Raw genomic sequence first — 14945 nt, 5'->3', positions numbered from 1 at the left:
TCTTAGTCCTAGTCAGGTGGGGAAGATGGTGTGACAGCAGTGAGGAGATGACACTCCACTACCTACATAGAGAATAAAGGGGGACAGAATTGAGCCCAGCATTGTACTAACCACCACTGCCAATGTGGTTTATTATTTGGGGGTTTAGTAGGGCTTTAAATATATACATCTGTATCCCAATACAGAACAGTATAAAATTATTACTGAATATGTATCCATGTAGCCCTTTCTGTCAGCCATTTCTGATTTGTTTTTTTAAACCTATACTCACAAAATAAACCCCTCAACAAATTACCCAACCCCACTAAACTAATACAGTTCTAACAAAAGTTCTTCGATACATTTACCTTCTACAAATTCTGGATTACCAGCCCAGGGAGGAGGCTTGATAAATTAACAACGTACTACAGATGGTGAGATGTTGTTTACTGAGTCAGAAGCTCTGCCTGAACTTCAACCCATCTCTTCAGTGAATATGTTGTCTGACTACAGCATTCATGGAAGACAGCCAGCCTCCTCAGGATACGGGAAGCACTAGTTTCTGAGGAGTATTTACTGTACAATAAAACTTCCCAATTCAAATTACACCTCAAGTAGTCAATCCAATCCACTGTTAAAAGCCAACTACAAAAAAGAACAACTTCTACGTACGCTCTTTGCAGCTCTTAATTAAACCTGTAATGGAAATGTGGAATAACGGGACTGGAAAGTGCAGAGATTAAACTATAACTGTCCAGAGATGTCAATGAGGAACAATGGGATCACTGAGAGGCCAGTGTTCTGCAATCTTAACCTAAATGAAATTCTATTGAGACTACTCACTAGAGAGAAGGTCTAGAAATAGGGCACAATGACAGCAATATATATGCTCATCAGTACCAAAATATGTGGCCAACACCTGAATAACAATGCCGTTTATCATAAGTTTTGCTTTTAATATCATTACCACTGCAAATTTACTACATGTCAGGTTGCTTTAGTCATCTGATCATAGTTATATATTAATCATCTTACTGAATCAGCTCCATTTTCTGAATTCCACATAAGGTAAGCGGTGGTTGTCTGGGGGAGGGGGACAGAGACTGGTATAAATGCGCTTTAAGAAACAGGGATATGTGTGTAACTGGATATTTTTAAGGTGTAGTACACTAAATTAACCCAAACCTTTAGAATGAATTTCCTTAATGAACCATAACATGCATAAAGAATGGTATATTATTTCTGTGATGTGCTTGCAGAACTATATGGAAGACTCAATAAAAGAGATTAAAGATCAACTGAAGAAAGAGGGATTTGGAGACTTTCATATATTTTTTTTTTAAATACCAGTTGCCTGGTGTCTTGTTAAATGTAATGTCTGAATCACCCATCTAAAACTCATGCAGCAAATACAGTCAAACATCTGATCGGCATGCTTGTTACAGGGTCTATGGCTGAAAGTATTAGAGGCAGAGGATCAGCAGGACAGCCAGGCAACTGGTTTTGTTTAAAAGGAAATAAATATGACAACCTCCATATCCCTGTATTTTAATCAACTGTTGAAGTCACTACCACTATACTCTCCTAACAGCGTGGGCGGGTTTACATCTGATCCCTGATTGGTCAGGTACTGCTCAGAATTTTTACTGTAAATAAACACAAATGGAGTGTTAAATACTAGGCAAAGGGAAAGCATTTACAGCATTTGAGCTAGGAGATAAAGGGTTACTGTAGTTCATGAATACTTAAACTTGATGCATGTGAGTGGGGCTTAAATCACCCTGAGAAAAGCCGAGACTGCATCAATGAATATTAAACTGGAGCCATGGAGCTCAGTCTGAAGAAAGACCATCTTGGATCAGTCAGACTGTGACGGATGGAGTCAGCTGGCAGGACTGCATATCATACAGCCGGAGCGGGAGAAGGAACAGAGACAATGAAGGAGTGAAATCATTTTATCTCACTCTGCCCAAGGGAAAAAATAGATTCCAAGCTCTTAGGACAGGATTCATTGCACTCATGGCTTTATATATGTTCCACCTAAGAGCATATGAAATAAGTCATGGGAAACAAAGCATACAGAAGTTATTAACAAATGCTTTATTTTTTAACATTCAAATTGTTCATAAGCACTGCCTCTGTTTAAATGTTAAACCCAAACCTGTATAAAGATATTAACGAGGCTTAGATGAGCATGATGAGAATAACAAAAACAGATGATGAAAAGCACTATGATCAATAATAATAAATGAGCAGGCAATAAATGCCCTTTTTTATACCAACATGTATGCTCTGGATATATTCAGCTAGGGAGTAGTAGGGAGAAGCTGACCCCTATCGCCACCACTAGAAATGTGTTTCTCTCTGAATTAGGAGGTAGTGAAAAAATCTCAACAATAACACTTCACCTATAATCAGCATCTGATACCAGCATATGCTGAGAGCCAAATAAAATCTCTACCGCTCCAGCAAGCCTGAATATTGGATATACCAAATTAAATCAAAGGAAGATACACAAATTATACAGATGTAAATCTAATAACAGAGACTCAGAAAAGGTTTGAGAAAGATAACTCATGTCTATGACCAAATATTATTTTTGTTTAAATAGCACCAACGTCTTTCTTTGAGCTGTACAGCATACAAAACAGACAATGGTGGAGAACCTAGAACAGTGGGGATCCTAGATACATAAATAGTTCAACACAAGTACATTATACATACAAACTTAATGTGTGGTTTGAAACATCACCAATGCTGGTACATTTCTATGTAGAACAGAGGCGCCAGCAGGATAAAAGTCAATAACATTTTTAAAAATTGCTTGGAGGAAGTGGTGGGCTTGCCTCCCAAAAGCAGACACGAGATCCTGTCTTCATATAAATCAATACATTTATTATACGGTACCCCAAAAACAGTGCAACGCGTTTCGCAGGCCCAGCCCGCTTCATCAGGCAATAAAAGTGGGGACAAAACAGAATTTCGTCAATAGCAGGTGTAGCGTCTGCTATTGACAAAATGTGTGGTTTGAAACATCACCAATGCTGGTACATGTTCATGTGATAAAGCACAGCAGGAACACGAAACACTAGGAGGGGGAAGGACCCTGCCCTTACAAGCTTCCAATATAGAGGGTAGAGGGGTAGGGACACTGGATGAGGGAATGGAGGGGGTTGTGCATAAAGAAATGAATGAGGGGACAGCTTATAAATTGAGAACTTTGTATAATAGGGTTAAGCATTTCAACTGCATCCTTTGGATAATTTGCAGCTAATGGAGGGATTGGCGGAGAGGGGTAACATTAGAAGAGCAGGCAGAGAAGTGGATAGGATGGGCAAGCAGAGTTCACTAAGAATTGCTATTACAAGTTGCAAATGCTATTGATGTGTCAAAATTTTATATCGTTTCTCATGATAGCCAGTAATGGAAACCAAAGAGGTAGGTAAGAAAGTAGGTAAAGTTTAAGGTGCTGAGTAAACGTCAGCAGACAAAAGGTTGTAGTAATCAGAACATGTTCTGCAGAAACTGAAAAGAACAGTGAGGTGCCACAAGGGCTGGTACTGAGCCCAGTTGTTTCCGGTATTTTAGCAAATTATGAACTTGTAGATGGAATAGGTAGTAGATCACCTCATTATTGGACATTGGGTATGTATATCTCATTGAAGGAGCTACAATCAGGTGTGGGAGGCAAGCGGTGACAAGTTATCTTTTACATAATAAGCCTTAAAGAGAACCTGTACTGAGTAAAATTATTTAAAATAAAGACATGAGGTAACTTCAAATGAACATCACATAGTTACCTCACCGTCAGTTCCTCTCAGAAGCTTACCATTTTCTTCTGACAATGATCATTTCCAGTTCTGACAACATTTTGTCAGAACTGAAATATATCAGTTGCTGTCAGTTATATATCAGTTGCTGTCTGTTACAGCTGAGAGGAGAACTGATGTGTCCATGTTTCCCTATGGCTCAAGTGGGCGATATTACAGTTTAACTGTGTGCTGACCAGGAAGCTGTTATGGGGTAATAGCCATTTTCAAAATGGAGGACGGAGAATTCCATTGAGCACAGTGGACAAATGGGACGCAGGAGAGGAGAAAGAGATTGAGGAGTAGACTACACTGGAGGTAAGTATGACCTGTGTATGTTTATTTTGACTTATAATTTTCAGTACAGGTTTTCTTTAAGAAATCCAGATACTTTTACGTTTTTCTCTCCAACTAGCAGTTTACCAAATGTTACTGTAGGCACAAGGTCATGTTAAAGTCCTCTACCATAGAACAGAAACATTTAGAATATTCACAAATTCCATATTGTGAAAAATATTTATTAAAAGACAGGAAACTGAATTCTGTTCACTTTCTTTTCACAGTCACACATTTCGTATGTATTACCCTTCGATAGAAGGATCTGTATTGCTCAGGGCTCAGAACATTCTGCTCTAGGATAAGCATGCTGTAGTAAAAATTTATTCCCTGGGATATTTGCATTGTTATTTTTTTTCTTATGGACTGTATTGATATTGTGCTACCCAACTAACGGGCAAATTTATATTGGATTTGTTTTTTCGTTTCAACAGGTTTTACTCAATTTACCAGTTTTTCTCTCACTTCTGCTATTCAGCGATGTGTCAGCTCTGTTCTTATGATTCTGTTTTCTCTCTCATTCCTTCACCACAAATGAAGACCCGCTTCCACCTACTGGTGTGAATTATCAATATGTCAGCTGTCTTTTTTTATGTGAAATGGTGTGTGCAGGTTTTGCCTTTAATCTGCAGGTTCTCTTTTCTCTTCCTCCCTCATCCTGCTCTCTTGGGATTGTTTGATCTGCAACAACCCCATCCCCCCCCCTCCCCTCCACCTTGCAGGCCACCATGCTCCTTCTTGCTTTTGCCTCTAAAAAGCAAATTACTCCCATCCAGTAGAATTAGTACATTAGTTACATTTTATCATACTCCTGAAGAGTTGAAAGTAAAAACAAAAAAAGATTTTGTGAAAAAACTGACAGAAAAAAGTTTTCATTTATGTTCCATACTATAATCATAACAAATGTCCTAACTAATGTTTGGTCTTCACAACGTCAATCTTCTGACTTATTTGAAAAGCCCCCTGATTACCTGCTACCTCTGCTACCCAGCTGTATTAGCATTGCCCATTGTTCCCAGCAAGTCTGAATTTCAAATCAGGTTTCGCCCTATGATTTCTTCCCCCAAATATGGCTTAAAAGGAACCTGAAGTGAGAAGTATATGAAGGAAGCCATATTTATTGCCTGGCAGCCCTGCAAATATATTTGGCTGTAGTAGTGTCTGAATCGCACCAGAAACAAGCATGCAGCTAATCTTGTCAGGTTTCACAAATATGTCAAAAACACCAAATCTGCTGCATGCTTGATCAGGGTCTATGGCTAAAAGTATTACAGGCAGAGGATCAGCAGGATAGCCAGGCATCTGGCATTGCTTAACCTTCTTGGCGGTACCCCTGAGTAAGACTCCAGACGGAAATCTGTAGCTCAGAGCGGTAATCCCGAGTTGGATCCATGGAAGGTGTGGAATGTGCAGGGCTGCTGCAGGTCTATCTAGCAGTATGATTTTTAGGGTCTAGAAGCTTGTGAAAAAAATTGCACTGCTTTTAAACAATAAAATCTGGAAGAAGTCATACCGCCAGGAAGGTTAAAAAGAAAATAAATATGGCAGCCTCCATATCCCTCTCGCTTCAGGTGTCCTTTAAAAATTCCTGGCAGTAGATTCAACCTTGCAAAGAACCAGCGGGGAGGAATTAGTGGGATTGCTACAGAGGTTTAACGACAGATCGACGGGACCTTAACTAAGTCAAAAGATGGACAGATAAAGACTTTTCAAACACCAAGATGGATTACAACTAGAGGTGGACAGTGAAATGCTAGTAATTCCAGGTTGCACGCTAATTTAATGTAGCTTGGAACCGGTCAATCAAAACAAACAGATGCCTGGGCCTGCGCAGTCTGCTCCGGCCCACGTGGCGGTGATTGACAGCGCCGCTCACGCAACCGCAGTACAGGCCGACCTGGAGGTCGCCCTGACGTCATCGCCATGGACCGGAACGGAGCTGCGGCAAACGGCTGAAGGGAGAGCTGCGGCGAGGGACATGCTGGGAGCTTGGGGCTGGAGGAAGCCCCCGGTAAGTAGCACTTATTTTCTTAAACATTGCCTGATGACTCCTTTAAGAACAGTTGCGGACTTTTGATTTTCCATTACATGATTTTCAGTGGTGTGAGCATCTTTACTTAGCTTAAAACATTTGTGAATAGGTGAGAGGCCTATATTTACCTATCCGCTTAGCGACATCATGGATATGTACACATATCGGTTTCCTTATAATGAGTGAATCTAGAGGCACCCTTCATTTTAAGTCCCTTCAATATTTAACTACATCCTTCTTGGGGAACACTGGGGTAGAGAAGAAGCTCTTGTCTCTGGCCATTGGGCACTGTTTTGTGACAGGTGGGAGGAGTCTTTGCAGCCACCCTTTTCAAAAGAACCCACCTCTTCCCCCTGAATGCTAAGAGGAATCGGGAGGGGAGTGCACAAAGCTCTGTGTCCTCCCTTTCCTAGAAAGCCTGAAGAATGGTTTGGTTGGATGAGTAAAGTGAACGCTACACCTCTTCCTTGTTATGGTAATCTCAATGTGTTGGGGAGCTTTCCATGTCATTCTGATCACAATAAATTACCGACCAGCCCTGCACTGGTTTACACTTTAATGCAAATAGTTCAATGACTCACTACATAATTAAATGCACATCGTTCCTGCTATCTGATTTTTATTACACAATCCCTGCAAACCTTTTTTCACTTCTCACATCCCACATATACAAAGTAATATTGTTGAGTAAGAGAAATACAGGCTGTGTAGGAGGAGCCATAACACTGGCCCATAAAACTCATTCTACAAAGCTCAACACAAATAAGTAATATTTAAAGGGAAAACATAGTTTAGTGCTATGTTGTTGTAGTTGGTGAACTCTTGCTTTGCAAGGTATGGCATATTCAGATATCAGTCACTATTTTTATGTTTTCCCTGCATTCCCAAGGGTTTCCTGTAAGCAAGAAAAACATGCTGATATTTTGGTTATATAAGGACATTAGACTGACTATGGAGGTGATTTGAGCAAATTGCTCTGAGAGACATTTAGTGACATGAATATGTACTCTGTAAAACACTGCAGAAGATGACAGTGCCATGCAAATACATAATACTATAAAAAAGGAAAAAAAAATATGATTGGTATTTCAAAAGTCCAACATGAATAAGTGAGGGAAGGAAATGAACATAAGCTGAGCTTGGGAGTTTTCCTTTGGGTCAGCTGGCCATCTGACAGAGGTGGTGGGCTGTACAAAGTGAAATATTTCCAAGATAAAATACTGATATGCTCATTAATTTAACAGCCTGTATCTCTCTGGACTTACCAAAACTCTAAAAAGCAGCTCTCACTGAAGGTAGCCTCAGATTAATTAGCAAAGAGTTTTGAGGGATGATACCATTTATTGGCTAACTTAGAGATGAGTAAACAGTAAGCTTTCGGCTAATAATAAGCCTTCATCGGATTTGGTTCCTGACAAAATGTGATTATGTTTTATACACAGTAAGCTAGTTTCTGAAACAACACCTGTCCATGGACTATAGCCATCATATCTAACTACATGCATAGTCTATACGTCCTGCTTAGCATTGCTGTGCAATAGTTTGCTTTAGTGCTCCTCTCTTATAATGCAAGTTTCCCAGAAAAGAATATGGAATGAATATAATACATATTCATGGTTGAGCAGAGAATATAGTTCAGCGGGAGTATTTATGGATTTGGCATGGCTAGTTGTGGCACCAGTGCTGAGTTGTATTTAAGTGAATTCATTTTATTTAAAGGGAACCAGAAGTGAGAAGCATATGGTGGCTGCCATACTTATTTCCTTTTAAGCAGCACCAGTTGCCTTGCAGTCCTGTTGAGCTCTTTGGCATCACTAGTGTCTGAATCACACAACTGAAACAAGTATGTGGTCACAGCATCTGATCTGCATGCTTGTTCAGGGTCTATGGCTAAAATCATTAAAAGCAGAGGATCAGCCGGTAAGCCAGGTAATGTGTATTGTTTAAAAAGGAAATAATTCAGCCTCTATAAGTTTCTCAGTTCAGGTGCACTTTAAGGTCTCAGCTATGTGACACGGTTTTTGATGGCAGTTTGGGTTTTTATTTCCTCAATACGTGCCTTAATTTTCTGATGTTTAACTCTAACACCCCCCTTCCTAAAATCCCCCTTCCTGACCTTAATGTTTTCTTTAAAAATGATGTTCAACTACAACGGATCCCTTTATACATTATACCTAGCCTTTCCCCTACCCTATCCCCAACCTTAAATGATTTCCACCTTTCAATCTCTTCAGCATCCAATCCACAGCCCTTTTATCCATCAGCTGTCTGAATGAAGAGCATAAAATGAGGGCGCATATTTCATGTAGGGTTCCCGAGTACTTAAATTTCCCACCGCAACCCAAAAACATAATGCAACCTACAATCAACAACTAACCAAATTGGCATTACTGCATACATGTGTCCACACAACTACAATGATCTAATGCCCCATTAGATCGTTGGATTCTTCTTGGGTAAGGGCTGGTGTGATTGGCTGTATGTAGTTAAGGACAGTGTAACATAATGTCACTGCAGGAATATGGTACTTACTGGGGTTCGGAGGAAAGAGAGTGCAGCTTTTGCAATGGATGATCTCTTTGACGATCGGCAGCTGTGCAGGTGGAGGAGGCAACAGTCCCATACTAGCCATCATTGGATTAATAGGCGTTATCCCCGTCATCATACTAAGGCTGGGATCAAACCCTGGCACACACAATGAATCTACAAAACACAAAAAACAGACATTTCTTAGAAGTGATTGAAAACAAGAAAAGATGTGAAGTCTCAGAACAGAACATTACATCGTCTGTGGGAAAACCACATACCTCCCTGCGTGCAGTAACTAATTTATTCAATGTAGGGAGAACAGCTTGAAGACGCTGCATGCAGGGAAATCAAAGGGGATTCTATGTGATTAAAAACAATAAGAAAACAGGATCACTACAACAGTGGATTGAAACCAAACACTTGAAATGTCGTTAGCTTCTAAACAACAGTTGTTTTATTTGGCACAGGTTTTGTACGAGGAAGTAATAGGGCAGCTCTGCTTCCTTCCCCTCCATGTCGTGCTTTGAAAAACTTTTCATCCCAAGTATGAAACATGCTCCCCTAATTAATGCTTTCTTGCATAATACAGTTAGATCCATAAATATTTGGATAGAGACAACTTTTTTCTAATTTTGGTTCTGTACAATACCACAAAGAATTTTAACCACTTAATGACAAGCTGACTTATACAAAAGTCCTGGAGCCATTAAGAGGCTCTAGCATGACGTTTTTTATAAGTCAGTGCATTGCAAGGTCCAAGCCACTCATAAGCCTCAAGAATAGAAAGGCTAGATTGGACTTTGCTAAAGAACATCTAAAAAAGCCAGCACAGTTCCGAAAAACAAAACAAAACCCATTATTAAAAACAGATGAAACCAAGACTGGTTGAACTCGATGGACGTATGTCTTTTTTCAACCAAAATAACTATGTAACTATGTAAGATCAACCTCCACCAGAATAACGGTAAGAAAAAAGCATGGTTTAGGTGTGGAAAAGCTTACTATTCAAAGCATAACACATCATCTGTAAAACACAGTGGAGGCAGTGTTATGGCTTGGGTGCGCATGGCTGCCAGTGGCACTGGGACACTAGTGTTTATTGATGATGTGACACAGGGCAGAAGCAGCCAAATTAATTCTGAGGTGTTCAGAGACATGCGGTCTGCTCAAATCCAGCTAAACGCAGTCAAATTGATTGAGCGGGGTTTCAGGATACAGATGGACAATGACCCAAAACATACAGCCAAAGCAATCCAGGCGTTTATTAAAGCGTAACTGTCAGGCATAAAATCAGAAATCAATTCTTTATTTTTATCTGGTAAACAAGTACCCTAATAAGGATGCTAACCGGGCAATCCAAAAGTTAAAATTCACTCTTGTTTTTCTTGTCCTTAAAAGATCATTCCCCAGTTTCCCTTGCTCTTATTTGGTACATCTGCCGCACAAAGGAAGTTGCAGGGCATGCTGGGTTTTCTTTTTTTCCTCTTTTATATTTATGTTTTTTGGGGATTCTCCTGCAGTAGAGTCTGATCACATGTTTTAGCAATGTTCCTTTTTTATTTGTATTGTATACTGTTTTATATTGTTTTATTTGTGTGGTATCCCAAACCACCTTTCTAGGTGGTCTTTTATACTATTTCATGTAACTGATTATAAGCCTGCAGTAGAGTCTGATGGTGTATACATTACTCACTATGCCTATTTGCAGGATTTTTAAGGTTAGGGATCCATTGATAGACATGAATAATTTGGCATCTTGTATTATTTAGTGATTGCAATGATTGATATTCTTCTATAGAAATTGCTGTAATTTCGACAGTATGGTCTGAATTTATCAGATCATATCTCAGATAATCATGATCTATCATGGCTTATTTTAACCGACTAATGAGGTTTTATAAATTTCCATTGGTTTTTTAGGTCCTTTCTAAGTCTTTGTGCACTTGGCTGCAGTAAGGTCTGATTGTTAATACAATTGTATCAATTGTTGTCACTTGGAGACACTATATACCTAATTTGATACACTTAGTGATTGGAAAATACTATAGGAACTGTAAGACCGCAATTGTTTTGGCGAATTCGTTTTTATATATGAAATTGATAAGTCCGCAAAACTTGCGGCAGACAGTGTTAAATATGACATTTATAGGTCGGCAAATTATAGCGGCCAAAAGTGTTATTAATGCACATAGTGGTTTTAACAAAAGCATGTCACAGTAGTTTGTGATGTTTTTTAAAAGTGGATCAATAAAGATGAGTTTTTAACATTGCCCCCAGGCAACACTGTAACTAATGGAGCTTCTCTATGTATACTAGCCATCCTGCCGCATTCATCACCAGAAGAAGGCGCTGCTAAGCGCCGAAACCGGTAGTGACGTCAGACGGCATTCTGCGCAGCGCTCCCCGCCAGACAGACGCTCTTATTTAATTTGTCCAATTACTTTAGAGCCCCTGAAAATGAAGAGATTGTGTTAAAAATGTTTTAGCTGCCTCACATATTTATGCAATCCTTTTGTTCACCCCACTGAATTAAAGCTGAAAGCCTGCACTTCATTTAAAATTAATTGTGGTAATGTACAGAACCAAAAAAAAAAAAAAGTCGTCTGTCTAAATATTTATGGACCTAACTGTATTTTGGCACATAAAGAATAATAATATATAGAGCTTTCTTCTCGGGTTCCCTGATCCTTTCACAAAACCATTGCAGTTAAGTCTTTGAGTAGACTGAATAATATTACTCCCTTTACTTTTTCACCTAGTTCCTAAATACTGTGTTAAGAGTAAAACTAACACTGCACATACTACACCTACACAGTGCTGAACAAGATGCATGTTCCCAACTGTACAACTTCAGACACTGCATGCAGTCCCCGCCCATTATAGAATTCCCCACAGTTCTATAACAAATTAAGCTTCTTTTTTTTCCCCATCTCTTCATTCAACAAGCAGAACAGCAGTCTAAAGCTAAATCGGTCGAATTAATTTAAGTAAGAATATTTTCTGAGTAATATGGGAAATATCAAATTAAGGATTAGATAAAAAATTGCAAACAGAGGGCATTTTAAATAATTTTACCATACACAGTATATATTGTGATAGTGAAACATGAGAAATGTGGAAGATCATTCTCTTTCTCAGTGCCTTTACAACATAGAACTACGTAATATGGTGGCACTTTATAAATACAATAAATAACAAACAGGATTTGTAAATATTTGCTTTCAATTGAGCCTTTGTCTATTCTTAGTGTGAGACTCGAGTTGTGCCCACCCTATCCCCTGATTGGCCAACTGGTGCTATACTAGTACTGTTGTTTGTTTCTTAGAATGTCCATTAATTAAAATGAAGTTTTTTCCCATAAGGATTATCATGCTGTGGCTAATATTTTAGAGCAGAAAGGAAGTTCTAAGTTTAGTTCCACTTTAAATGCAGGACTATGGAGTTTGAGTCAAGGAGTCAGAGCAATTTTGGGTACCTGGAGTCGGAGTTGCAATTGGAGGTTTCATAAACAGAGGAGCCAGAGTCGGTCTGGCTACCGCATTGCTGCGCTGATCCTAAATTGAGGAAGGGCGGGGAGGATTTTTGCACTTGCCCTGATAGCTACTTAACCTAGAAATTGCCCTAGTAGTGACTTTTGCAACTTTGGGTCAGGAAAAAGTCCAGAAAACATCTAGAAGGAACAAGTGTCTGCTCCTTGTACAGAGAGTTTCAGAGACGCTTTAATACTGAAGATTTTGTGTAATGTTAGATTAAAGGAGACCTTAACTGAGAGGGATATGGATGTTTGCTTTTAAGCAATACCAGTTGCTTGGAAGTCCTGCTGATATCTTTGGCTGTAATAGTGGCTGAATCACACACCTGAAACAAGCATGCAGCTAATCCGGTCTGACTTCAGTCAGAGCACCTGATCTGCATGCTTGTTGAGGGGCTGTGGCTAAGGCCCCGTTCACACTGCACGCGTTTCCAGCCAAGTTCTGGAAACGCATGCAGGTGGCCGACACGCGCGACATCAGACATTGCATAGAGTGCAATGTCTGATGTTCACACTGCATGCGTTCCGGACCTGTGCGGTCCGGGAACGCATGCTGCACGCATTTTTTGTAAAAACGCATGGCTGTCCCATTCACTTTTCAGTGATGGGATCAGCCACGCAACGCATACGAACGCGGATGGCGTGCGTTCGTACGCGTTGCGGTCCGCATGCGTTGCGGTCTGCGTTCTGCAGTCTGAACGGGGCCTAAAAGTATTAGAGACACAGGATCAGCAGCAGAGTCAGGCAACTGGTATTATTTTAAAAGGAAAAATCCATATCCTTCTCAGTTTAGGTTCCCTTTAACACTCTGGAGCAGTTTGGGATGAATAGGCTATAAACAGTAATGTAGTAAAGAATGTGGCTGTTTGTACTAGAATCTTTAAATACTGTGTTTTCTTCAATAAATGCTTAAAAACAAAAAAACAAAAAACCAAGACTGATACTTCACATTAAAGCGTTAAATACAACAAGTGAACCAAAAAGACAATGGCCTCAATTCACTAAGATCATGCTGGAGATAATAAGGCAAGAGAGTTCCTTAAGTTACCTCCTCTGTAGTTAATTTACCTCTTCTGTAGTTAATTTACCTCTTCTGTAGTTAATTTACCTCCTCTGTATTTAATTTACCTCCTCTGTAGTTATTTTCACATGCAGTTAATTAACAGCCTGTCTTTAACTCTGGAGTTATTTTAAGGATTGAAGAGTTAACTTAAAGACAGAAGCGTTAACTTTAGGTTTGCCTGAGGTAAAATGTGTCCTGAATACTACATGCCTTATCACCATGGTAACAACTCTAGAAGAGTTATTAAAGACAGGAGATAATCTTAGTGAATTGAGGCCAATGCATTCAACTATAACAAGCAAGGTAAATGATATAGTGAAATTATTATAAATCATGGCATTTCCCAGACTCCCTAAATAATATCTGCTGAATAATTTCCTTCTGTGAGTGTAACAGGAGACAGCAGGAGGGATACAAGCACTCTCAAAAGGAAGACCTGTGCAGGATATTGTCAGCGAGAATAGACCATGAAACTGTCAATAATGTATCATGTGACAATCGATTGATTGAATTCTCACCCCTGGGGGCACCAGAAAAATTCTACACTTATAAAAATCGGATATATTAATTACAACCCATTCTTATTTTTTTATACTATCTTTTCTTTGTAAATTGACTCAGAGGGTTTTAGCTGTCAGCTTTCTTATGAAAATTTTATACCAGTTTATATGAAAAGTGTCAAGTGCTCCTGCAAATTCCATGATGAATACATATCCCAACCTCCTGCATTTGGCACCATCTTCAAACCAATAAATGATTTGCTACAAAGTATCTTTTCTTCTCCTTGATTCTTTTTCTTTCAAAGTAAAAATATAAAGTGTACAAATCCCAGAGATCCAGATATGAAAGTAAAAACCTATCAATTACAGCTCATGTATGAAAGCCTCTTTTTTAGGGTCCATTCCTACCTCTGTGGTTGCATTTTAAAAGCAAGTTGCAACTATCTTATTTATTTCTTTGTGGCTAGTTCCCACATATAAAAGTATTATAAACCAAACCTGCAGAGGCAAGCGCACCATTTTCATCATGCACACATTTAGCATTTAATGGCAGTATTGGAAAACATGTTGAGGTTCAGGGTTATCGTTGTGCCGTATGTGCCCATTTGTATCCCACAGAGAAGGTTACTACAGACAATGTAGGTGTCTAGGAGCTTGTCCTAGGAACACCTTTGGATCAGTGTTGTAGAAATAGGGTATGTAGAGGTTGCACTGGCACCAGGGCTTCTGGACCTAAGGGGCACACACTGGGCCCTCCTCTATTCCCCGCATTAGATCATAATTAATGCTGAAGTGGTAATGATTACTTTGAATTGTTGTAATCATTAACAAATCTTTTCTTTTCCGCTGATTACACCTGGCTGTCCTTGGAAAGCCAGTTCTGGTGGTCTGTACCACGTAATTATTCTACATACAGTGTGCAGGTGACAGGGTGTTGCAAAATTTGCAACAGAACCCGTGGCTCCGTCACTGCACCAACACTCTAAGGTCATTTGGGCGTGGGGATTGGCAGTTATAATGGATACCTGTGTTATGGTTGGAAATTGGATGCCCCAAGCAGTGAGTTGGGCGCCCGATGCGGGAAGTAGCCAATCGGCTACTACATAGGAATTAATGGTTAACTGTTCATAAAGGATCGGCTAGAACTAGTGGTTGTTTGGGCGCT

At 39.6% G+C, this 14945-nt stretch overlaps 1 protein-coding gene across 9 annotated transcripts in view; it reads right to left on the bottom strand.

Annotated features, from left to right (window-relative positions):
* Positions 1-14945, bottom strand: part of ENOX1 (ecto-NOX disulfide-thiol exchanger 1) — a 723730-nt gene that overhangs the window by 158725 nt on the left and 550060 nt on the right. For all 9 annotated transcript variants that reach the window (XM_068267775.1, XM_068267774.1, XM_068267784.1 and 6 more), the window contains one exon: positions 8689-8859. In XM_068267775.1, the coding sequence (XP_068123876.1) occupies positions 8689-8859 (171 nt within the window). The remainder of the gene's footprint in view (positions 1-8688; positions 8860-14945) is intronic.

This window comes from Hyperolius riggenbachi, chromosome 2 (genome assembly GCF_040937935.1).
Source record: "Hyperolius riggenbachi isolate aHypRig1 chromosome 2, aHypRig1.pri, whole genome shotgun sequence".
In the NCBI taxonomy this organism is placed as follows: domain Eukaryota; kingdom Metazoa; phylum Chordata; class Amphibia; order Anura; family Hyperoliidae; genus Hyperolius; species Hyperolius riggenbachi.
The sequence above is the reverse complement of the archived record's forward strand: the minus strand, read 5'-3'. Positions and strand labels throughout refer to the sequence as shown.